General features: G+C 40.7%; 1 protein-coding gene across 1 annotated transcript in view; it reads right to left on the bottom strand.

Annotated features, from left to right (window-relative positions):
- Nucleotides 1-25,795, bottom strand: part of ST8SIA4 (ST8 alpha-N-acetyl-neuraminide alpha-2,8-sialyltransferase 4) — a gene marked incomplete at its 3' end in the record, with an annotated part of 92,412 nt that overhangs the window by 23,821 nt on the left and 42,796 nt on the right. The window contains exon 4 of the mRNA XM_083351965.1: nt 10,333-10,626. Coding sequence (XP_083208091.1) covers nt 10,333-10,626 — 294 coding nt within the window. The remainder of the gene's footprint in view (nt 1-10,332; nt 10,627-25,795) is intronic.

Genomic DNA, 25,795 nt, shown 5'->3' with positions numbered 1-25,795 from the left:
CCTAGAGAACAGAGAGTGACGCGTGCTGCCTTAAAACGCTCAAAAAAGAAATAAGACCAGTAGAAATCTATGGAACTTCCACAATATACTTATAGTCAAGTGGTAGTTGTGTTTTTAAGAGTTTTGGGATGATATGTCTGGTAACAGAATGTTCAATTTGGAATTAATGGACAATTTACTACAGAGGAAGAGGAAGAAAGTTTTGTGGGTTAATGCGGGTTAATTTGTGTAAGAACTATCTATTATAGCCTATTTTGGCTAGAGAGGTTAATAGGGATAGGTGCTTGTGATGTGTAAGTGAGAATATGTCTAGGTAATAGTGAATTGTGGAAGAACATAGATGGGAATGATGCTAGTTTTCTTTTATTTTAGTTTTTTATACATATTTAGTATTGTTAAGGATTGGTTTACTCTATATAAGCTAGAGAGTGATGGATTTTAGAGTTTATAATTGTTAGTATATGATTGTTTATGATTGCTTTTTAGATATATACCTTGTATTTTGCTCTGGGAAGTCGGGGGGGGGGAGGGGGGGAGGAGGGGAAGTAGAGGGGGGGAGGCAGGGGAGGGAGGAGGGAGAGGGGGAGGGGGGGAGATAGGGGGGAGGTAGGGAGGGGAGGAGGGAGGGGGAAGGGGGGTTTTTCAAAGGAAAATTGTATTTTAAAACTTTTCAATAAAAAAAAAAAGCCTCAACGACTTTGCTGACTATCATGAAACTCTAATTCTTTAAAAAATGTTAAAAAATCTTGCATAAAAGTACATTTGATGTAAATGACCCTATGTATTAAAAAAAAATCCCCTTCATGGATTACTGCCTTGTCGTGGCGAAGGGGCTTGCGTAATTCAATGAAGCTATGAGCTATGCCGTGCAGGGCCACCCAAGACGGACAGGTCATAGCAGAGAGTTCTGACAAAACGTGATCCACTGGAGAAGGAAATGGCAACCCACTCCAGTATCTTTGCCATGAAAACCCTATGGACAGTACCAAAAGGCAAAACGATATGACGCTGGAAGATGAGCCCCTCAGGTCGGAAGGCGTCCAATATGCTACTGGGGAAGAGCAGAGGGCTAGTACTAGTAGCGCCAGAAAGAATGAAGCAACTGGGCCAAAGCCGAAAGGACGCTCAGCTGTGGATATGTCTGGTGGTGAAAGGAAAGTCCAATGCTGTAAAGATTTTTTCTCCATAGGAACCTGGAATGTAAGATCCATGAATCAAGGAAAGCTGGACATGGTCAAACAAGAGATGACAAGACTAGACATCGACATCTTAGGTATCAGCGAACTAAAATGGACAGGAATGGGTGAATTTAATTCAGATGACCATCAGGTATACTACTGCGGGCAAGAATCCCTCAGAAGAAATGGAGTAGCCTTCATAGTCAATAAAAAAGTAGGAAAAGCAATACTGGGATACAACCCTCAAAATGACAGAACGATCTCAGTTCGAATCCAAGGCAAACCATTCAATATCACAGTAGTCCAAGTCTATGCCCCAACCACCAGTGCTGAAGAGGATGAAATTGACCGGTTCTATGAAGCCCTACAGCACCTTATAGAACTAACACCCAAAAATGATGTCCTTATCATCATGGGAGATTGGAATGCTAAAGTAGGAAGCCAAAAGATAACCGGAATAACAGGCAAGTTTGGCCTTGGAGTACAAAATGAAGCAGGGCACAGGCTGATAGAATTTTGTCAAGAGAATACAATGGTCATAGCAAACACTCTTTTCCAACAACCCAAGAGACGGCTTTACACATGGACATCACCAGATGGTCAACACAGAAATCAGATTGACTATATGCTCTGCAGCCAAAGATGGAGAAGCTCTATACAGTCAGTAAAAACAAGACCAGGAGCTGACTGTGGCTCAGACCATGAGCTTCTTGTTGCAAAGTTTAGGCTTAAATTAAAGAAAGTAGGGAAAAGCGCTAGGCCAGTCAGGTACGAATTAAATCATATCCCTGTTGAATATACAGTAGAGGTGACAAATAGATTTAAAGAATTAGATCTGATAGACAGAGTGCCTGAAGAACTATGGACAGAGGTTCGCGACATTGTACAACAGGTAGCAACCAAAACCATCCCAAAGAAAAAGAAATGCAAGAAAGCAAAATGGCTGTCTGAGGAAGCTTTGCAAATAGCTGAGGAAAGGAGGGAAGCGAAAGGCAAGGGAGAAAAAGAAAGATACGCCCAATTAAATGCAGAATTCCAAAGAATAGCTAGAAGAGATAAGAATGCCTTCTTAAATGAACAATTGAAAGAAATAGAAGAAAACAATAGAATAGGGAGGACCAGAGATCTTTTCAAGAAAATTGGAGAAATGAAGCGAACGTTTAATGCAAAAATGGGCATGATAAAGGACCAAAATGGCAGGGACCTAACAGAGGCAGAAGAGATTAAGAAGAGGTGGCAAAATTACACAGAAGAACTATACAAGAATGAGCTTAACGTCCCTGATAATCACAATGAGGTGGTCACTGACCTCGAGCCAGACATCCTAGAATGTGAAGTGAAGTGGGCCTTAGAAAAGCTGAGCAACAACAAAGCTAGTGGAGGTGACAGTATTCCAGCTGAGCTATTCAAAATCTTAAAAGACAATGCAGTAAAAGTGCTACACTCAATTTGCCAGCAAATTTGGAAAACTCAACAGTGGCCACAGGATTGGAAAAGATCAGTTTACATTCCAATTCCTAAGAAAGGCAGTGCCAAAGAATGTTCAAACTATCGCACCATTGCACTCATTTCTCATGCTAGTAAAGTCATGCTTAAAATCCTACAAGCTAGACTTCAGCAGTATGTGGATCGAGAACTACCAGAAGTGCAGGCAGGATTTCGAAGAGGCAGAGGAACTAGAGATCAAATTGCCAACATACGCTGGATCATGGAGAAAGCTAGGGAGTTCCAGAAAAACATCTACTTCTGCTTCATTGACTATGCTAAAGCCTTTGATTGTGTGGATCATAACAAACTGTGGCAAGTTCTTAAAGAGATGGGAGTACCAGACCATCTTATTTGTCTCTTGAGAAACCTATATGCGGGTCAAGAAGCAACAGTGAGAACTGGACACGGAACCACTGATTGGTTCAAAATTGGGAAAGGAGTCCGGCAAGGCTGTATACTGTCGCCCTGCCTATTTAACTTATATGCAGAGCACATCATGAGAAAGGCAGGGCTAGATGAATCAAAAGTTGGAATTAAGATTGCCGGAAGAAATATCAACAACCTAAGATACGCAGATGATACCACTCTAATGGCAGAAAGTGAAGAAGAACTAAAGAGCCTCTTGTTGCAGGTGAAGAAGGAGAGTGCAAAACTTGGGTTGAAGCTTAACATTAAGAAAACCAAGATCATGGCATCTGGCCCTCTCAATTCCTGGCAAATAGATGGGGAAGAAATGGAGGTAGTGACAGATTTTATTTTCCTGGGCTCCAAGATCACTGCAGATGGGGACTGTAGCCAAGAAATTAAAAGACGCTTGCTCCTCGGGAGGAAAGCCATGGCAAATCTAGACAGCACACTAAAAAGCAGAGACATCACCCTGTCAACAAAAGTGCGTATAGTCAAGGCTATGGTCTTTCCAGTTGCAATGTATGGTAGTGAAAGTTGGACCATAAGAAAGGCTGAGCGCCAAAGAATTGAGGCCTTTGAACATTGGTGCTGGAGAAGACTCCTGCGAGTCCCTTGGACTGCAAGGCGATCAAACCGGTCAGTCCTAGAGGAGATCAATCCTGACTGCTCTTTAGAAGGCCAGATCCTGAAGCTAAAACTCAAGTACTTTGGCCACCTAATGAGAAGGAAGGACTCCCTGGAGAAGAGCCTAATGCTGGGGAAGATCGAGGGCAATAGAAGAAGGGGACGACAGAGAATGAGGTGGCTGGATGGAGTCACTGAAGCAGTAGGCGTGAGCTTAAATGGACTCCAGAAGATGGTAGAGGACAGGAAGGCCTGGAGGAATGTTGTCCATAGGGTCGCGATGGGTCGGACACGACTTCGCAGCTAACAACAACAACATTAAAAAAAATACAAAGCAGGATGCAGCCATGTAAACTGACTTGGATGGAAAGTATCTGATAAAGTTTAAATAAACTGTGTGTCTCTCCCCACCTTTTGGATAAAAGTGATTAATTTACAGGGTGGTAAATTATCTACACCTATATATTTTTTTCTTTTTACAACCCTATAGTCCCTTCATTCAGGGTAGAGCCAGGGCAACAGGGTGGAGCTGAGCATTTGCTGGTTGGATGCCCTTCCTGACACCTATGTGGAGTTCACAGCAGATATCTTTTTTTTTTTCTTTGTGCCCTAGGAGAGAAACATTTGCTGCAACATAGGATTGAACTTTCAAGTGGAAGGTGAGTATCTTCACTACTAGGCTACCATGCTGCTTCCTGGACCTATAGCACCAATTATTACATCAGCAAGTTGGCACATAGAAACTGTAATTATTCTCATGCTATTTTATAGGAACTGTGATTATTCTCATGCTATTTTAGGAGCATAGATTCAGTATCCTTCCAAAATTTCAGAATTTTCACATAAATAGAGAGTTGGATTGGGTCATTTATGCTATTAAGTTCCACCCTCTGTTCAATACTGGAATCCAAATTACAGCATTCTAAGAAATATCTACCTAGCTTGAAGGCATTCAGTTGTTTGGAGACTCTACCACCTGCCCAGATAAATTGATATTACACTTAGGGAAAAAAATGAGTAGGCCATTATCCCATGTTTCCTCATACAGAGGATGGAAAGGATCTGTTATTATTAAACACAGCAGCAGCAAAGGAATGATCTATCTATTCAACAACGTTGAATATTTGCCTGGGTTCATAAATTGTCCTGTGATCATATGTACTGCTTGGTTTTGAGTTAGCTCAATATGGGAACTCAAAACACTGAGGTTTGTAAATGTGGCTTATGACTTAGTGTGTGTTTTTAACCAAGTCAGTTATGATTTATTCACCATATAATGGATAAGCAAACTAGTACTGCTTGGTTTTGAGTTAGCTCAATATGGGAACTCAAAACACTGAGGTTTGTAAATGTGGCTTATGACTTAGTGTGTGTTTTTAACCAAGTCAGTTATGATTTATTCACCATATAATGGATAAGCAAACTAGAATTAGTGGAATATATGAACCTAGCCTTTGGCTCTTCAAAGTTTGGAGCTAAATGAGGATTGACATCCCTCCCCCCCAAACTTTTTTTAATTGGGTCCCACTGCAGGCCAGTTGTTGTCTATGGCAACTATTTCCAGGAGCTAATAAAAACGGAGAGCTATTTAGTCATTTCCACTCTTTCTACTTCTGCTAAAGGAATCTTTAGGACAAACTGCAGTATCTGATCTTTTCTTTCATTATCTTATTTTATAGTTTGGGAAATCCTAGGCTGGTGGGAGAGGTGCAGAATAGGTTCAGCTGTTCTCAAGTTATCTAGAGTAGGCTTGATGATTTATGTTGTCATGGAGTTTAAAAATAACTTTGCAGCAGCTGAGAAACTGAGTATTTTAATTGAGAGAGGGGAAGTGAGTAGCAGCCTTCCAGAAAATTCAACCTTTTTTTTTTACCCAGGAACGAGTGGTATGCAATGTGGACAGGTCTAATGTTACTGAAATGGGCCATGCATTGGTTTCTAATTTTTAGATTCTGGAAATGTGAAGGAATTAATTTGTCTACATACATTATTATTGGTTACACAATAAGCTAGATTTGACATTTTATCCAACTATCAAGTCATTTTTATTATTATCCCAAAATTACAGTAAACATATCTAATACTCTTGTCTCCTATTTTTCCCACAACAGTAGCCGTGTGAGATGCTCTCTCTCTCTCTCTCTCTCTCTCTCTCTCTCTCTCTCTCTCTCTCTCTCTCTCTGTGTGTGTGTGTGTGTGTGTGTGTGTGTGTAGCAACTCTCCAGATATCCTCTCACAGCCACTAACTAGCTTTTTGGACAGAAAAGTCAGGAAGATGCAAGGCAAGCAATATTTGGGATCTACCACAGATTCTTTACGCATTCTTCACAGACTATATACAACTAATGCTAAGAGTAAATTGAGAAGAACAATTATGAGAATATGCTTGTTAAAAGGTGGAAGGGTCATGGGTCAGCTTGTAAGGCCTGCTATGAGTACCAACCAGGCCTTCAAATCCTTTATATAAAGATCTAAAAAAAAGGCCAATACTGTACTACAAATATTGAGTAGCCTTTGAAAGCATTTTGTGGTCTGAAAAGTTGCTAAGATAGGCTTTACAAACTGAAAAATATTGCTATGCTAAGATTTTTTAATAGTAGCGAATATGGGATGGTGAATCAGAAGTCCTGCATGTAGTATAAATCCAATTCAGAGTTCCAATCTCTGCAAAAAAGTTCAGAAGTTCATATATTAAGAGTCTGGCTAAGGCTGGTTTCAAGGCAGACAACAGTCTAAATCAGGGGTGCCAAACTCGCAATGTTATGTGATGTGTCGTGACGTATCGCAACTTTTTTTCCATTGCCAGCAATGGGGTGGGCACAGTTTCACCTTGATGCATCGGGCTCAGGGCTGGCAGTTTGACACCCCTGGTCTAAATCATATCTCTGATGTCTTAATGTTTGAGCTCAAACAAAGGCTTCCGTTTCAGAGGTTCCTCCTCTCTACTCAAGCACAATTAATGGTATTTAGGTTGAATTATGGTTGCTGGGCTACTTGCAACTAACAGTCTACTTAAAATAACAAATTCTGAATAAATACTCCCAAAGCATACTTCTTAGCAATCTGGCTCTGTTCTGCTCTGTGGCACTTAACTTGGAAGCAGATGCCCTGTTACAGTTTTGTTCTTTTTCCAGAGTCTGAATTTAGGACCATGGTGGTAAAAGCAATTCTCCTAAGATCTCACAGCAAGAGCATGACTCATCAGGATTGGCTTGCCATATTTTCCATCCTTCTTCAGAAAACTCCTCTAAGAGGGTCACAAATGGATATTTAAGTTACATGTCTTCTCCAAGTTTTATGCTTGCAGATTCATATTTGCTTGAAGCACTAGTCTCTCACTAGTCAGCTTCATCTCTAACTTCAATATACCCTTTATGATTTTTATCTTGTGTGGGTGTTCTATTCAACTATTGATAAATAATTTGTCTAACGGGGAATGTCATTATGCCTTTTCACAGCTTCCATGCTCTTTTTTTCATTTAAAAAACATGATCTCGGTTGGATACATATATCTCTTTATTCCTAATCCATGTAGAGCTAGCAATGATTTTTCACTTCCTGTTGCACTTTCTCGTGCCTCTCTTAAATCTGAAGCATATCCTAATTTGCCATAAATCCTTTATTAGGCAATAACCTATAGGCTCTTGCTTCTTGTGCACAATAGATATTAAAGCTTATAACAATATCACTGTTCAGAAAATAAAATAATTCCTTTGAGGTACTGCTATAAAGTACACAATCATCTTCATTGGATCTGATTCATATTAGTTAGAATGAAGCTCTAATGAAGCTCATATTAGTTAGAATGGATTTGCTCTATTATTATATTCTGGAAGGAGGGCACTCAACCTAGTATCAATCTCATATCCACAGCCAGCATACATAATTTTTATACCAACGTTATAATTGATAATTTATATGATTTATAATTCAGAGTCATAAAGATCCACAATTCAACACAGATTCCAGTTGGTGCATGATTAAAAAAATACAGTACTTAAAAAACAAAGCCAATAAACTTAAAAATGGAACTAAAAAGGAGGAACAACATACCATACCCCAAATAAATACTGCAAACCAAATGAACACACAAACAATGAACTTTAGGGGAAAACAATAACAGGCTTTTAAACATTGTCTTCTAAAGGATTGCAAGGTTGGAGTGGGCTGAACCTCTAGCAGGGACGCTGTTCCAAAGACAGATGTTGAAATAGTAGAAATACACTTCTTGGGACCCAAGAGATAACAGAGTAATCTTCTCCTTCCCAATTGGTTCATAGATGATTGGCAGAAATACAGGTAGTCCTCATTTACAGCCACAACTGGGACCAAAAACTTGGTTATTAAGCAAAAGGATCTTATTTCAGCCTTCCTTCATTTTGCAGTTCAGCAAAGGTTATAAATGCAAAGATTAGTCACAAGGGGTTTTTTTCATCGCTACCGTAACTGCAAATGGTTGCTAAATGAAGCAGTCACTAAACAAGGACTGTCTGTAAATGGAAAAGAAGCAATCCTTCAGAGAGCCAGAAACTACATTATGAAGGACTTTATAAGTGATAAAATAGCGTATTAATGGCACCCAAAGCTTAATGGCAATCAGCACAATTTATGTGGCAAAGGAGAACTTAACACAGAGCATGCTCTGGGGCTTTTTGTCAGTAAATAAATAAAATGCTGCAACGATGCACATCTGAGACTAATAATGGAATCTGAGACTAATAGTGAAAGTATAAAAGTGGAAGGTATATTAGAGGAATCAGCAAATGCAACATCTATTTGATGTCTCCTCAAAGTATCCATGTACTTTAGTTTGCAGAGGATAGTTTTGGGCTTGAGGACAATTCCCTAGTCAAAAGACTGCCCAACTCTAGTCAAAGAATAAAGAAGAAAAGAAGAGAGAGAATGGAATTTTTAAGCTGCCATCAGCTTTAGAAAATATCCTGTGTAGACATGCATGTTTTATCTGTCTCAATCTTCCCACTGTGGTACAAATTATTTGAATGTAATATTTTCTTTCTACACACTAAGAATGACAATCTAATACATCAGGAAGGAACCCATATCAGGTAAGATTATTCTTCCTATTCTCAAAATAGATTTTTGAAGATTACTCTAGCAGTTATGCAGCTCCAGTATGCAGATTGCATTTTCATTTAGTGTTTTGGAGAATAAAGCTATTACATAGATCAGGGCAGTTATTTTTTACCATTGATAGGTACAACTGCTTTCAGAATAATAAGCCCTATAAATTTTTACCACTATGCCTTATGCATTTTCTTATTTGAAAAGTAACTTTGGAAAAAAAACAAACCACTAACTATACTGTGTAATATTCTAATATTCTGATAAGCAGGCCAATGAAAAGCAAAATGCAACCAAAATAATTAATCTGAAATGATTCCAGCAACAAGAAATTTTGCAACATCAAATGTTTCAAGGCAAAACCAGAAATGTACAACATAGCAATGCAATGAATAACTACAACTGGGAAAAGCTATCTCCAAAAGGAACAGGTGCATCCCAAAAAGCAATTAGTCTCACATAACAATTTGACCTATACGATCCTTGATGCCTTTTCCATGGCAGCTGCTACCCTATGGAACAGTCTTCCTCCTTAAGTTAAGCAACCATTCTCTCTGCCTATGCTTCCAAAACATACTGATGAGTCGGCTTTTCCTCCAAACGTTGGGATAAGATGAGGCAACTGCATGTTCAGCTTGTGCCATGTTTTTTGTTTTCAATAATGATGGTATTGATAGTTTAAATATGGTTTTTATGTTGCTTTTACTATTGATATTTTTAATACTTGTTTGGAAACTGGCCAGAGATTGGTATAAGATGGCTGGCTATATAAATGTTTTAAATAAATATAAAATTTCCTTGATCTTTATTCAATTGCAGAAATATAGAATGTGGATCCTCAAAGCCCTGCTTCCTCATAATAGAAAACACACATATGGGAAAGAACAGAACATATAGGACGGAGGCAAAATTTTCAAGTAGGAACATGCAATATTGGTGACGGTTGGCTCTGCTACAAGTCAAATGGGGGAGGGGAGGGGGAGTGGTCAAGCCACACCTGAGCAAGATTCACATGCTTTTGTGTATAAAGCGGAGGAAAAAAATATGAAATTAAATCAGCTCCAATGCTCGTCTTTGAATGGAGTAAACAGATTTTTTTTTATTTTTTATTTTTTAAATTCCATTTATATCCCGCCCTTCTCCGAAGACTCAGGGCGGCTTACAAACTTAGCAGTAGCCTTCATTCTATGTATATGCCTGCTTATTAGGGCTTTCACACACACCCCCAAGCGGCATTATTACAAAGTCAGCTTAATTGCCCCCAACAATCTGGGTCCTCATTTTACCTACCTCGGAAGGATGGAAGGCTGAGTCAACCTTGAGCCTGGTGGGATGCGAACCTGCACTAATTGCAGGCAGCTGGTGTTACTTAAGGAGGCATTAGCCCACTGCTCCACCAAGGCTGGGAAGTGCTTGCTTTAAACATGTCTGTATCAGAAATATAAGCCGCTATGAGTTGAATGGAATAGAGCCACTCTTTCTTTTCTAGCAGAAATGTTAGCTATGAGTTCCATTGTGCCAAGGACAGACCAGTCTTTTTCCAGACACTTACCCTCTGACAGCATGAATAAGTCTCAGTGATGGATAGGCAGTTCGCACTTTCAATTTATTCTTAAGGATTAATGCATTAACCCACTCCACATGCTTTTCTCCGCCTTTGACCATGAAAGCAGGGATCCAAAGGACACTGTCATTCAGCATAGATAGTCTATGCACAAATTTTTCTCTGTCACTCTCATTCCGAAAGCCTCCAAATGCTCTTTGTACAACTGATGGGTTCATGGTAATAAAATCTGATTTAGTTCCCACGTCTGCAGCAAACTCCACCACAGGAGCTAGATTGCACCTGAAGAGGAAGAGATTAATGGAAAAATAAAAAAAATGTGAAACATTAACTCAGGTAAAAACATGCATGAAATAAAAGCTGAAAATGAAAAATGCAAAGCTATTTCAGAGTGAGTAAAAATCCCGGGGCATCTCATAGGTTTAAATTAACCCTGGGCTGAATAAAGCTCTATCCTCATCATCTTAAGAATTTAGGTGGAGTCCAGAAGCAATTTTAACTTTGCTGATACCAACAGATACAATTTACTTAACTGTGGACTTAAATCTCACTAAATTCTGCTTATTTACTCAGTAAACGGAATACCGATCTAAAGGACATTTCTAAATAATTCAAGTAACAAAGTAAGTTTTATTTTGCATGAGATGCAGGCATCAAACCAAAGATTTCCAGCTGGCATACAGTGGTATGCTAAAAATCATATTCCAACAAAAGGCAAAAATGATATAAATTTGGATGAATGAAAACTAACAATACAGTTCATGGGTTTATTTCTCTTCTGTAAAACTATAATTCAGTGGAAATAAGTGGATATGCATCAAGGGCTGCACCAAAAGTTTTCAGGGTTATAGCCATAGAGCTTTTGAGTTGTGCAGTCTTGTACAAAATGGTCCCTTGATACCAACAAAGTGCTCCTTTAGAGAAATACATATACATATGCAATGTGCAGTTAATTTCAGGATCAATATGAACCTAAATGAGAATCCTCTAGATGAGCACTTTGTGACTGGATTTTCAGAGCCTAATGAATTAAATTTAGATACAGAACTATGAAAAAAAATAGTTGCTTATTATTTGTCAGTATTAACTAATTAAATGATCATGATCCAATATCAAATATTCCATAAAGCCTAGAATGCAACTATGTATAGGGTAGTTTCTTTTCCTCTTTTTTTATCATCATACTGCATTTGTTAGCATGAGGAGGAACGTGTATTAGTAGCATTGCAGCAATCCACAACAATCCCAACTTCACAGTAAAAAAAATAGTAAGGTTTTGATCTTCAGGTTGCTTTATGCAGAAGAATTTGAACACCACCACCACAGTTCTTGGTGGCCAAGATCTCTGCCTTAGGCTTCATATGATTCTGTCTTGATGGCAAAGCTGTTATGGGTCTAATCAAAGATTAGTCCATTCAAAAAATGTATTGTAAAACTTTTCAATAAAAAAAGATTAGTCCATTCTGGGTGGTTATTCTTTTAAAAAAGAAACAGTGTATTTTTTATTATTAGATAAAATAATATATTTTAAAAGGGAAAAGAGAAATAAAATCTTTATAAGGAACCCTGTAAGAAAGGCGTGAAGGCTTTTGGTAGGACATTCTAGCAAAATCTATCCTTCAGAAAATGTGATATTTAACAATAGGTTGAAAATGTACTTGTTGAATTCTTGTGGTGGGTGGACAGCTACATCTGAAATTATTAAAAGCCATTAGGAGACTATCTAACCCAGGAGTCCACAATGCCCACGCTGCGACCCACTACAACGAACAGGCTGTGCAAGAGGTGGGTGAGCACGCATGCGAAGCTCCATTTGTGTGAACGGCTGGTGCGCATGCTCCCATGCAAAACTCCATTTCTGCGAGTAGCAGGCTCGCACACAAAGCTGCATTTGAGTGAGCAGAACCATTCCCTCTCCTCCCCCCTGCCAGTCCAGAGTGACACAGAACCATTCCTTCCCCTCCCCGTCCACCAAGCCAGAAAGGTTAGGGACCGCTGATCTTATTAGGAGACTATCTAATGTTCTCTCATTACATTTATGAGCTCTTTGTTCATAATATGACCACTCTTATAAAGCAAGTCAAACAAACATTTGTAGAATATAACAATGAAGGGATGGTTAACAGTTGATGGGGCTAGCCTACAATGTCTCTTCCAATGATTCTTCCATTGACAATGTTCTGGAACTCTTATGGTCTCTAGCTATCAAATAATAAGTAATTATCATATTTTTCTAAAAGTTGGGCTTTTCTAAAAAAAAGTCACAATTATTGGACAGTAAATGATCAATATACATACTTTGTGGAAGCATTTATACTCAGACTGGGATTAGAACTTTATGCACAACCCAACATAACCTTTTCATATAAAGAAAAACACCACCTAGATAATACCCTTTTTATAAACTTCCCCTTTTCATATAAGAGTGCAAAACTTTGGGGCGTTATGTGGAAACATGCCTTAATCAGACCCCACCAATACATTCCCAGACTGATGCAAAGTCGTCATGGCTATAGATATTGCACTAACATTTACTTTACACAGAATATTATTATACAGTTTAAAGATAATGACTTTAAACTAAACCTTTAAACAGAATTATATTCAACTTGACATCTAACAAAAATAAATAAGGACTCATGTTTTTATAAAACCAGTTTATTTTGTGGTTAAAGCACCAGGCTAGAAAACAGGAGACCATAAACTCAAGTCCTGTCTTAGCCATGAAAAACAGCTGGGTAACTTTGGGCCAGTCAATCTCTCTCAGCTCTACCCACCTTCCAGATCTGTTGTTGTGAGAAAAATAGGAGGAAGAAGATATGCTGGATATGCTTGCCACTTTGAGTTAATTGTAAAAATAAAGGTGGAATAGAAATAAATAAAAATATTTAAATATTAAGAGTTTAAAAAAAAAAACTGTTAGCAAATGAAGTGTGGCAAATAATAACACAGAATAGGCACTCTTTTAGTGTTAAAACATTGTTTTAAAATTTTACATCTGTCAAAAGTAATGCATTTCTTATCTGGAAGGCAGCTAAGATGGAATTATTCTGAAATATTTTTAACACTCACAGTGATGACTCTATCTCTTTTTGAAGGTACTTTTGTTTCTGCCGTTTTATATGCAAAATGCCAGGTGGTCTTTGGATTCTGGTAGAATAGAAATAAATATCTAAAATAAGTAACCACAATTTGGCATGCTCTGCGCTGAAACACTAGATTACCTTGCACTGTATTAAAAAAGTTATCAGGGCAGATGGAGTACAAAATTAAAGGAAGTTGGAGATAGGGCAGAGGCAGTTAACTGAATAAAAAAGAGGGAAAGGTAAAAAAAAAGACAAAGCAGTATACAGAAAAGAAATGATATGAGGTTCGTTCTCAGAGCTCTGCTGAAGATGTTACCTAGCCTGGGAACGAAACCAAGCCGCAAGCTCGGAAAACGAACCTTCACCCTCATCCTACACCAGATAATTGTCACTACTGCAAAAAAAATTAGATATTGGAGACTTTGTGAAAATGTAAATTATCACTAGGTAAATAAGCATGTATCTCTAAAGGGAAACAATTTGCAATTGTATGTTATACTGTTTATCTGGTATATTATTGTGATATGAAGTTTTAATTGTTCGTAAGAAAACTGTAAATGAGAGAAACAATACAATAATGTCCTATGCCCAGGAACCAGTAAGAAAGAAATTAACATCTATATAATAAGTATATACTTATTTTGGTGTAATGGCAATGAGATTTTAACTGTATGCGCCCGTGTGTATTTCTGTCTATACATACAACAATTGATCATGTGCAACAAGTCATTGCTGAATCTTAGTTACTACATAGATTTCTTCCATGATGATCTGATCTTAACCCTAACCTGGTCTTTCAGTTCTTCAATAATGCAATCATGTCCACTGTAACTTTCCATCCACATATTAAATACGCATAAATTATATATGCGTATAAATATATATATTTAATTCTTTGTCAGCAATCCACACACACACAAACACACACACACATATATATATATATATATATGCACACACACACAAACACATATTGATAGTCTCAAAATAAATGTAGAAATTATGCCACTTCTGATTAAATAAATCCAGTTTCACTATGGGCACCTTGTTAACTTTTCATTGTATACAGCACATGATGCATTTTTAGTGATTTACTGGGTTTTCCTTATTTTTATTATGCTTGTTAATTATTTGTTTTACAAGTGGCTTTCAGCTGTATCTTATTCTTTTAAGAATTAATCTCTCCATTGACTGTACTGCCAACTGCATTGTACTTTTAAAAACAGTAGGAGAAAAAATAATAGCAATACCTTTGTTTTCTTTCATAATACATTTTAACACATTAGCCTGCTTTGTTAACATAATTTAAGCAAATATGAATATAGTTTTTACATTATGTTCACAGCACTCCCCCATTCAGCTGCTGAAAATTCACACTAGCAGTATTCTATTGTTTGTTCAGTTTTCAATATTTCCTAAAAATCACAAAACTGTCCTCAATGTAATTTTTCTTGTTTAAAATCTAAAACTGCAACTAAACTAAGCAAGCTAATATAGAATAAGTGCCATATCTTTAAAAGATGTGAACTAGACTGATCTCATAATTCAACTATTACTCTTGCTGTCTCCTCAGCTTTTATTATTACTGATAGCAATTCTCCCCATAAATTGAATATACCTTGTGAAGATGCCTGTTTTATTCCATTTCTTTACTCTCTCAGACATGGGAGACACTGTGGTTTAAATCTAATAAAAACTGAACAATCATTAACAAGGTAAAGAACAGCCTTGTCAGGACCCACCCCAAACCACGTCTTAGGAAGACAAAATTCTTGGAGTCAAATCTATTCCAAAAAGAATCTTTACTATGACATGCTTGGTTGTAGGAAAAGAGACAGGACTTAATATTATCCCATGAAGTAAACCCTTATAAAGAGTTCCTGGCTTAACCCCCCTTAACCCCATTTGGTCAGTCCCCCATCCTTTCTTTCGTATCATCCATCTCGTGGGAAAAAGGAACTTAGGACCCTTCATGTTTATTGCTGTCTTCCGTGACAAAAGCCAGATGCTAGCCCCCCCTTTTGTTTCCCCAGTTCAAAAGGCTTCTCCTTTCCTTTGAAATGCCTAATACCGGTTCAATACACATCTATCCTCCTCTCTTCCGGAGATGGCAGAATCCATGGAATAATGTTTGAAACATTCCATTTATGAATATGATATAAATGGATTCTGACAAGCCTGTTTTTATCAAGGGTTCATCAAGCTCTGAGCAGTCTGCAGGAAAACTCTCCATTAAGTTGATGAAAACAGCAGAAAAGCCAGCAAGAGCCCTCACCATGTTTCTCTAAAAAAGGTAGCCAGCTACCATGAGGATGCCATGTGCAGCCTATATCCCAGCAAGATGCATGATGGGAGAAAAAAGGGGAGAAATACTCAAGGGAAGAAGATGACCACAAGCTCCAGAATCTGAACTCCTAGTTCTCATAGATTCAATATTTTGCAACTTAATCAGCTCTGGCTTTATGCTGGAATAGAACCACATATAATAGAACCACATCTCTGGCTTTATGCTGGAATAGAACCACACCTGAATTGTCCTGTCAGGTGCTTTCCAAAGAAATGTAAGAAACTGTAGAGTTACCTGGGGAGGGAGAGGGAGACAGAGAGCAGGAGTAGCCATTTGGAAGAGAACACTGTGACCAAGTGCCACAGAAATATGTGGACTTACAGTAAAAGAACGTTCATTTGAATGACAAAATGAAAATAGCGCTAGAAAAATGAAGATGGGAGAAAAATAATGTGTAATGTGTATTTTGAAAAAAAAATGCAAAAAGAACAAAGAATGGTCAAGATTAATAGTGTAAACACTGATGTTTAGTAAGAGCCCTGATAAGAGTGAATAAAATTACAAAAAATAGCTATAAAATTGAGATCCAGAATTTTGGACAGAACACTTAAGAGATCCATATGAAAATGGATTATTTGTTAGCATCCAAAAAAAAATCTTTGATGAAAGCAGGCTGTAAGAATGTTGAAAAATGTTAAGACTAAAGGTGTAGATTGTATAACTGAAAAAGGTTAAAATATAGGTTAAAATATAGAAGTTTCCTCAATGAGTGTATGAGCAATGGCTGCATCTATGCATTACAAGCTTTCACACCACCACTAGTTGTAGACAAGGAAGACTCCTCTTATACCTGCCAATGATAGTCACAAAATTAATAAGGAGCCCGTCTCTATGGATTGCTTTTTACCAAAGAAGCATTATCCCATATTTTCTCTAGAACACGGGTGTCAAATTCACCGCGTCACATCACGCGTTGTGACATGACTTTTTTTGCATTGCTGGAGTTGGGGTGGGTGCAGCCTCTGCATGATGCAAACCGCCTGCGGGCTGGCAGTTTGACACCCCTACTGTTGTGTACTGGGTTTGTTGTGCAAGAATGAAGACGAGGCGAGTGAATTCAGTGAAGATCATGGTTTATTGCTTGCAGGATCTGAGCTAGAGAACAGGGCTGCAGATGCAGCAATTTATACCCTGGCCCCTAGGCGGCGGCCAATAGGTTTGAAGCAACCTATTGCCGCCCTAGGTGCAAACAATAGCAGCACTGGAGACGGGTTGTCTGAGATGCTGGGAGCCGTTAGCTGCTCCCTGCTCAAGCAGCCTACCAGCCGTTACCACGTGGTGTTAACAAGCAAGCCCAAAACATTACACCCCTCCCACCTTAGAACGAACAACATTATAGCAACAACAGAAAGTAATTACAGCAATACAATTTACAAAGATTTAACACTGGTGTGAATAGGTTCTACTTAGCAGCACAATAAGTACTTATAACATTATAGCTCCATTGTCCAATACAATCTTGTAGGTCAGCATTAAATACAAGGGTACATTCAACATTATAGCTTCATTATTTCAGGACAAAATCTTGCAGATAAGCAGGAGGTTTGCGTGGCCTTGTGGAATGCCTGGGGGACCCAGGCACGTCCTGGCCTACCAGCTTGCCCGCCGGGCTGGGTAGACCAGTGTCTCTTAGTTCAAGTGATTCAGAATGGCTTGGTGCTCTCTGGCTGGCCTTTCCAGGTTGGCCCACCCCAGAGTCAGTTTGTTCAGCAGACTTAGCACAGCGGCTGTAGCCATCAGGTTGGCTTTCTCCGTCAGGGGACCCATGATGCACATCCGGGCTCCCCTCCTCTACGGCCAACTCCTCGTTGCTTGGGCTGTGTGAGCCTTCAGAGTCTATGCATAGGCCGGCTTGGCTGCCGGTTTGCGGACCCTGGTAAGGACTTATGACGAAGTCCTCGCTTTGTGGCTGTTCTGGGAAATGCTTCCTAAGCTGATCAATGTGGTGCCGGACAACTCGCCCGCCCTCCAGCCCCACTTCGTAAGAGAGGGGGCCTGACGTTTTAGTAATTTTTCCAGGCACCCACAAATTCCCATGCCCATAGTTCCTGGCCCACAACCCATCGCCCACTTGCAGCCCCCTCGGGGCTTTTGAGCATGAAGCTTCTGCTGCCACCCTATCTGGATGCAACCTGTCCAGTTTCGTGATCAGTCGCCTCCCCCAGCGCAGCTCTGCTGGGCTGCGTGCAGAATGTGGAATGCTGGCAAAGTAAAAAAATCTGCCAATCTGTGATGCCAGTCCCCAGTCACTATATGCTTCAGTGACTCTTTTGTGGTCCGGAACATGCGTTGACCATTAGAAGAAGGGTGAAACGGGGCCGACGTTGCGTGCCTGATGAGGTTTGCTCTCAGGAATGCCTGAAATTCTGCCGCTGTAAATTGGGCTCAACTGTCAGATACTATGATGTCTGGCAGCCCATGTGTGGCAAAGAGTTTCCTAAGCACCTGGATGGTCCTAGCAGTACTCATGTTAGCAACTGGTATTACTTCAAGCCATTTAGAGTGGCTGTCGACCACTATAAGAAAGAGCTGTCCCTGAAAGGGCCCAGCGAAGTTTATGTGAATTCTAGACCAGGGAGTGTGAGTCTCCTCCCACATGTGAACTGGAGCGTGCGGCATTTGAGGCCTTGATTGTTGGCATGTGTGACATCCATGCACCTGGGCTTCAATGGCCTTTTCTAATCCTGGCCACCATAAGTAGCTTCTAGCTAAAGCTATCATATGGACAATACCCAGATGACCTTCATGCAGTGATTGTAAGACCCTGTCTCTTAGTGAGGTGGGGACTATGACCCTGTTCCCCCATAGGATGCAACTCTTGTGAGCTGATAGCTCGTGTCTTCTAGTAAAATAACTCTGAAAATCAGGGCCTGGGCTTTTATCCAGCCACCCTGTGTGCACCCAAGAAAGCACTCTACTTAGTGTCTTATCAGCTGCTGTTTCTGCAGCTATGTCCCCAGTGTGGAGGGGAAACTCTGCCAAGTCCTGAATGGACAATATGTGGGCCGCTGGGGTCGGATCTGGTTCGATTTGTGTCAGTGGAAGCCTACTCAGGCCGTCTGCATGGCCCATTTCTTTGCCGGGTTTGTGAATCAGCTTAAACGTGTACACTGATGAAAAATAGATCACCTCAGCATTCTAGGGGATAATATATGGGGTGTCTGTTTGTCTGTGGTGAATAACCCCAGTAGCGGTTTGTGGTCTGTGAGGACCGTGAAGTCCCTGCCATATAAATATTCATGGAATTTTTTAACTCCCGCTACAATGGCCAATGCCTCTTTGTCAATTTGAGCATAATTACACTCAGCAGAGGACAGTGTCCTCGAATAAAATGCAATGGGAACTTGAGTTCCATCTTTCTCTAACTCACTCAAGACTGCACCCACCCTGTATGGGGATGCGTCACAGGCTAAGCAAACTGGTTTAGACTCCTTGAAGTGAGTGATAGTGGAACTGACCGACAGAAGTGCCTTCAGGTCCTGAAAACCTTTTTCGTGAATGCTAGTCCACTTCCAAGAAGCTTTTTTATCTAGGAGCCTGTGAAGCGGCTCTGCCACCACAGCCTTGTTGGGAAGGAACGCGTGGTAGAAGTTGAGGAGGCCCAAGAATACTTGCAACTATCCTTTTGTTTTAGGGCTAGGTGGCATCTGAATGGCCTTCATTTTGGACTCAGCTGGGTGGATGCCAGTAGCATCAATGCGAAACCCCAAAATTCAGTTGAGGGAACCCCAATACTTAGTGGTGAAAGGTGGTGAAAGGAAAGTCCGATGCTGTAAAGATTTTTTCTCCATAGGAACCTGGAATGTAAGATCCATGAATCAAGGCAAGCTGGATGTGGTCAAACAAGAGATGACAAGACTGAACATCGACATCTTAGGTATCAGCGAACTAAAATGGACAGGAATGGGTGAATTTAATTCAGATGACCATCAGGTATACTACTGCGGGCAACAATCCCTCAGAAGAAATGGAGTAGCCTTCATAGTCAATAAAAGAGTAGGAAAATCAATACTGGGATACAATCCTCAAAATGACAGAATGATCTCAGTTCGAATCCAAGGCAAACCATTCAATATCACAGTAGTCCAAGTCTATGCCCCAACCACCAGTGCTGAAGAGGATGAAATTGACCGGTTCTATGAAGCCCTACAGCACCTTATAGAAGTAACACCAAAAAATGATGTCCTTATCATCATGGGGGATTGGAATGCTAAAGTAGGAAGCCAAAAGATAACTGGAATAACAGGCAAGTTTGGCCTTGGAGTACAAAATGAAGCAGGGCACAGGCTGATAGAATTTTGTCAAGAGAATACGATGGTCATAGCAAACACTCTTTTCCAACAACCCAAGAGACGGCTTTACACATGGACATCACCAGACGGTCAACACAGAAATCAGATTGACTATATGCTCTGCAGCCAAAGATGGAGAAGCTCTATACAGTCGGTAAAAACAAGACCAGGAGCTGACTGTGGCTCAGACCATGAGCTTCTCATTGCAAAGTTTAGGCTTAAACTAAAGAAAGTAGGGAAAAGCACTAGGCCACTCAGGTATGAATTAAATCATATCCCTGTTGAATATACAGTAGAGGTGACAAATAGATTTAAGGAATTAGATCTGATAGACAAGAGTGCCTGAAGAACTATGGACAGAGGTTCGCGACATTGTACAACAGGTAGCAACCAAAACCATCCCAAAGAAAAAGAAATGCAAGAAAGCAAAATGGCTGTCTGAGGAAGCTTTGCAAATAGCTGAGGAAAGGAGAGAAGCGAAAGGCAAGGGAGAAAAACATAGATATGCCCAATTGAATGCAGAATTCCAGAGAATAGTTAAAAGAGATAAGAATGCCTTCTTAAATGAACAGTGCAAAGAAATAGAAGAAAACAATAGAATAGGGAGGACCAGAAGTCTTTTTTTTGAAGAAAATTGGAGAGATGAAGGGAACGTTTAATGCAAAAATGGGCATGATAAAGGACCAAAATGGCAGGGACCTAACAGAGGCAGAAGAGATTAAGAAGAGGTGGCAAAATTACACAGAAGAACTATACAAGAATGAGCTTAACATCCCAGATAATCACAATGAGGTGGTCACTGACCTCGAGCCAGACATCCTAGAATGTGAAGTGAAGTGGGCCTTAGAAAAGCTGAGCAACAACAAAACTAGTGGAGGTGACAGTATTCCAGCTGAGCTATTCAAAATCTTAAAAGACAGTGCAGTAAAAGTGCTACACTCACTTTGCCAGCAAATTTGGAAAACTCAACAGTGGCCACAGGATTGGAAAAGATCAGTTTACATTCCAATTCCAAAGAAAGGCAGTGCCAAAGAATGTTCAAACTGTCGCACCATTGCACTCATTTCTCATGCTAGTAAAGTCATGCTTAAAATCCTACAAGCTAGACTTCAGCAGTATGTGGATCGAGAACTACCAGAAGTACAGGCAGGATTTCGAAGAGGCAGAGGAACTAGAGATCAAATTGCCAACATACGCTGGATCATGGAGAAAGCTAGGGAGTTCCAGAAAAACATCTACTTCTGCTTCATTGACTATGCTAAAGCCTTTGATTGTGTGGATCATAACAAACTGTGGCAAGTTCTTAAAGAGATGGGAGTACCAGACCATCTTATTTGTCTCTTGAGAAACCTATATGCGGGTCAAGAAGCAACAGTGAGAACTGGACACGGAACCACTGATTTGTTCAAAATTGGGAAAGGAGTCCAGCAAGGCTGTATACTGTCGCCCTGCCTATTTAACTTATATGCAGAGCACATCATGAGAAAGGCAGGGCTAGATGAATCAAAAGTTGGAATTAAGATTGCCGGAAGAAATATCAACAACCTAAGATACGCAGATGATACCACTCTAATGGCAGAAAGTGAAGAAGAACTAAAGAGCCTCTTGTTGCGGGTGAAGAAGGACAGTGCAAAACTTGGGTTGAAACTTAACATTAAGAAAACCAAGATCATGGCATCTGGCCCTCTCAATTCTTGGCAAATAGATGGGGAAGAAATGGAGGTAGTGACAGATTTTGTTTTCCTGTGCTCCAAGATCACTGCAGATGGGGACTGTAGCCAAGAAATTAAAAGACGCTTGCTCCTGGGGAGGAAAGCCATGGCAAATCTAGACAGCACACTAAAAAGCAGAGACATCACCCTGTCAACAAAAGTGCGTATAGTCAAGGCTATGGTCTTCCCAGTTGCAATGTATGGCAGTGAAAGTTGGACCATAAGAAAGGCTGAGCGCCAAAGAATTGAGGCCTTTGAACTATGGTGCTGGAGAAGACTCCTGCGAGTCCCTTGGACTGCAAGGCGATCAAACCGGTTAGTCCTAGAGGAGATCAATCCTGACTGCTCTTTAGAAGGCCAGATCCTGAAGCTAAAACTCAAATACTTTGGCCACCTAATGAGAAGGAAGGACTCACTGGAGAAGAGCCTAATGCTGGGAAAGATCGAGGGCAATAGAAGAAGGGGACGACAGAGAATGAGGTGGCTGGATGGAGTCACTGAAGCAGTAGGCGTGAGCTTAAATGGACTCCAGAAGATGGTAGAAGACAGGAAGGCCTGGAGGAATGTTGTGCATAGGGTCGCGATGGGTCGGACACGACTTCGCAGCTAACAACAACAATACTTAGTTTGAGGTCTGCTTCACGCAGCCTCTGCAGGACGGCTCTGAGCCTCCTTGCTAGCACCTCTGTGGATTCTCCGGTAATAAGCACGTCGTCAAAATAGGAGCAAACCCCTGGAATGTCTTTGTGTGTGTGTTCCATGATTCCCTGAAAAATGCCCGGGGCTACACTGACCTCAAATTACAAGCGCTTTACTCTGAAAGCTCCCCTGTGGGTCACAATTGTCTGTGCTGCGGTTGTGGCCTCATCAATCGGTAGTTGCTGATAGGCCTGCACCAAATCTAATTTTGCAAAAGTGGTGCCACCCTGCAAAGATGCCAGGATGTGGCTCACCACTGGGACTGGGTATGCGTGCTGTTTAAGGGCCCGGTTAATTGTGCATTTATAATCTGCGCATATTCTGATTTCCCCATTGGCTTTAAGTGGTGTTACAATAGGAGTTTCGCACTCCCCACCATCTACTGGTTGCAAAACGCCCTGTTCAACAAGCTTGTCTAGTTCCATGTCTATTTTGTGCTTGAGGGCAAATGGGACCCTGCAGGGCTTAATCCTGACGGGAACTACGTTTGGGTCTAGTTTGAATGCTATAGGCAGGCCTGTGTAAGTTCCTAAGGCTGAATCAAATACCTCTGTGAATTCCTCGCAAACTGTCGCTAGACTCACGATTTGTGTCCAGTTGATTCCGGTTACTTGGATGCCTAGTGCATCAAACCAATTGAGCCCAATTAGGCTCGTTCTCTGGCCCCCTACTACAACATCCAGGTGCCCTGAAAACCCCTTAAATTTAACGGCCAAGGTGGCTTCACCCTTGACTGCAACTTTTGTGTTCTGAAAATCTGTTAAAAGTATGTCAGAAGGCCTCAGTTTAGCCCATCTCCTACTGCGACTGCACACGAAATTAAATGTGTCCAGAGAAATAATGGAAACAGCGGAGCCTGTGTCCAGCTCCATCTTACAGGGGACCCCTTGCAGCTCCACCTGAACTCTATACTTGGGTTTAAGGGGGCGTCAGGCCCCAGTATGGCAGAAACTTCTATGACTTGAACAAAACCCCACGCTGAACGAACCTTGGGCTCCGGTACCTCTCATGGTCGTATCTTCTGACTGGCGATTCGATGGCCGGTCCCTCTGGCAACCTCTGTAAACTGATGCGATGTGGCTGGTTTTTCCACAAGCCCAGCACGTGGCTGTCCGGAACCTGCAGTCCAAGCGTTGGTGGCAGTCGCCACAACCTGGACATCTAGGCAAGGGATCTGCTTTGTAAGTAGTCTCTTGTTGCTTGCTGCTGTGGTGCTGTTGGTCGGGCTGTCTGTGCAGCTTGTCGACTTCAGCGTCTTCTTCTGTGTCCTCTGTAAGTTCTGCGTCCTCGTGGTGGATGGCCTCCTCGTGTTGCATCGTTCTGGCAGGCCGGATAGCTCGGATGGCTCCTCCGGCGGCTTCATCTGCCATGACTTCTTGCTGGGCACCTGCAAACGATAGGACCTCTCTGGCGAATAGTTTCTGTTGTAGCTCTCGGTTGCAGAGGCCACAGGCGAGTGAGTCTTGCAGTCACTCTTTGAGGTTTGAAAATTGGCACAAGGGCGCAATGTACTCGAATACGGTCTCTCCCGTTCGCTGTATTTGTTGTTCGAAGGTGTAGCGCCATGCAATCACTGACATCTTTAGTTGGAAGTGTTCTCCAAGCTTCTTCAGTTCAGTGTAGGAGATGGATTCCAACGGCGTGGGCGTGAACAGGTTCTCCGCAAGATCGAATGTCGCTGGGCCGCACACACAGAGCAGCATGACGGCCTTCAGTCCGTCCTCTGCGACCTGGTTCGCCCGAAGGTAGTTTTCGACCTGGGACAGGTACGAGGGCCATTCTTCTGGTTGCCTTATGTTAAATTCTCGCAGCCTTCCGACCTTAGGCATTGTGCTGGTCTTCACGGCTGGCTTCTGCGTCTTCGAATCCTGCCTCTCCATTGCTCAGGGACTGGTCCTCTGAGCGCGTGGTCACTAGCATGGCTTAGCTAGCCAACCATAGGGGGGGAATTGCTTTTCCCGCTAGGCGTGCGCTGCCTCTCCCCTAGTGACTTTCAGCTCCGACGAAGAAGCAGGATCCCACCTTCGTCGCCAGTGTTGTGTACTGGCTTTGTTGCGCAGGAATGAAGACGAGGTGAGTTCAGTAAAGATCATGGTTTATTGCTTGCAGGATCTGAACTAGAGAACAGGGCTGCAGATGCAGCAATTTATACCCTGGTCCCTAGGCGGCGACCAATAGGTTTGAAGCAACCTATTGCTGCCCTAGGGGCAACCAATAGCAGCGCTGGAGACGGGTTGTCTAGATGCTGGGAGCCGTTAGCTGCTCCCTGCTCAAGCAGCCTACCAGCTGTTACCACGGCGTGTTATCAAGCAAGCCCAATACATTATACCTACTCTAGAAGCTTAAGGCAATATATATGGCAACTCCCCTTTTGCTTTATCTCAACAAGAAACCAATGAGTTGGTTAGGCTAAGAAAGCATGACTACATCAACATCATTGCCTGAAGTCCAGTAGAATTTAAATCTGGATGCCTTCAACCTAAACCAATCATCTCAACCAGAGTTTATGAAAAAATATGAGGACTTCTATAAGTAGTTATTTTTCCCTAAAATGTATAGAAAATGGTGGTTTGATCCCTGACAATATTTGTCCATTAAATGTTGGGAACAATATTAACTTAATTTGCTATTTGCTAGTTTTTGAAAACATACTACTAAGGAAAAGACAGTCTTCTTCAAATCAAGCTCATTTTTTATACATATATAGGAAAAGGAAAAACTGGAACAGATAATCCTGAATTTTAAGAAACATCAAAGATATTTTTTCTGACCTATAACCAAAACCAAATAATCAGCAAATATTGTTCTATATTGATCCGTCTCTTGAAATATTTTTTTAAAATGATTATCAGATTTGGGAGGTTGGTACTATAAGAAATTTGAGGGCTCTCTGCTTTACATGATTTGTTGTGTTATGGCTCTTTTTTTCCAAGTAATTACACATACTTATGCAATCCTGAGGAGAAATATAATATTTTAAAATGTGACTGAATGCAAGGGACACCTCAAGCAGAAACAGTAATACAAAAGATACTTTTTAAAAACCTCTAGCTCTACTGAGCCTAATTCCAAAAACAATTACCGGTATTCCACGGAGGTAGAAAAAAAGCAATATTATGGATATTAAAGAATGGATTCATATGTTCCCTTGGTTTCACAAATGTCCTAAAATGAGTATATGGAGCAGTGTACACTAGTTCTATATAAATTTTAATAATATCAATATACTGAGTTAATTCTACATTAATGTTGTACATATCTTTCATTTTTAAGGGTTTTTTTCATCTGAATCAGTTATATATAATGTTATCCAAT

Source organism: Vipera ursinii, assembly GCF_947247035.1.
Source record: "Vipera ursinii genome assembly, chromosome: 2".
Lineage (NCBI taxonomy): Eukaryota > Metazoa > Chordata > Lepidosauria > Squamata > Viperidae > Vipera > Vipera ursinii.
The sequence above is the reverse complement of the archived record's forward strand: the minus strand, read 5'-3'. Positions and strand labels throughout refer to the sequence as shown.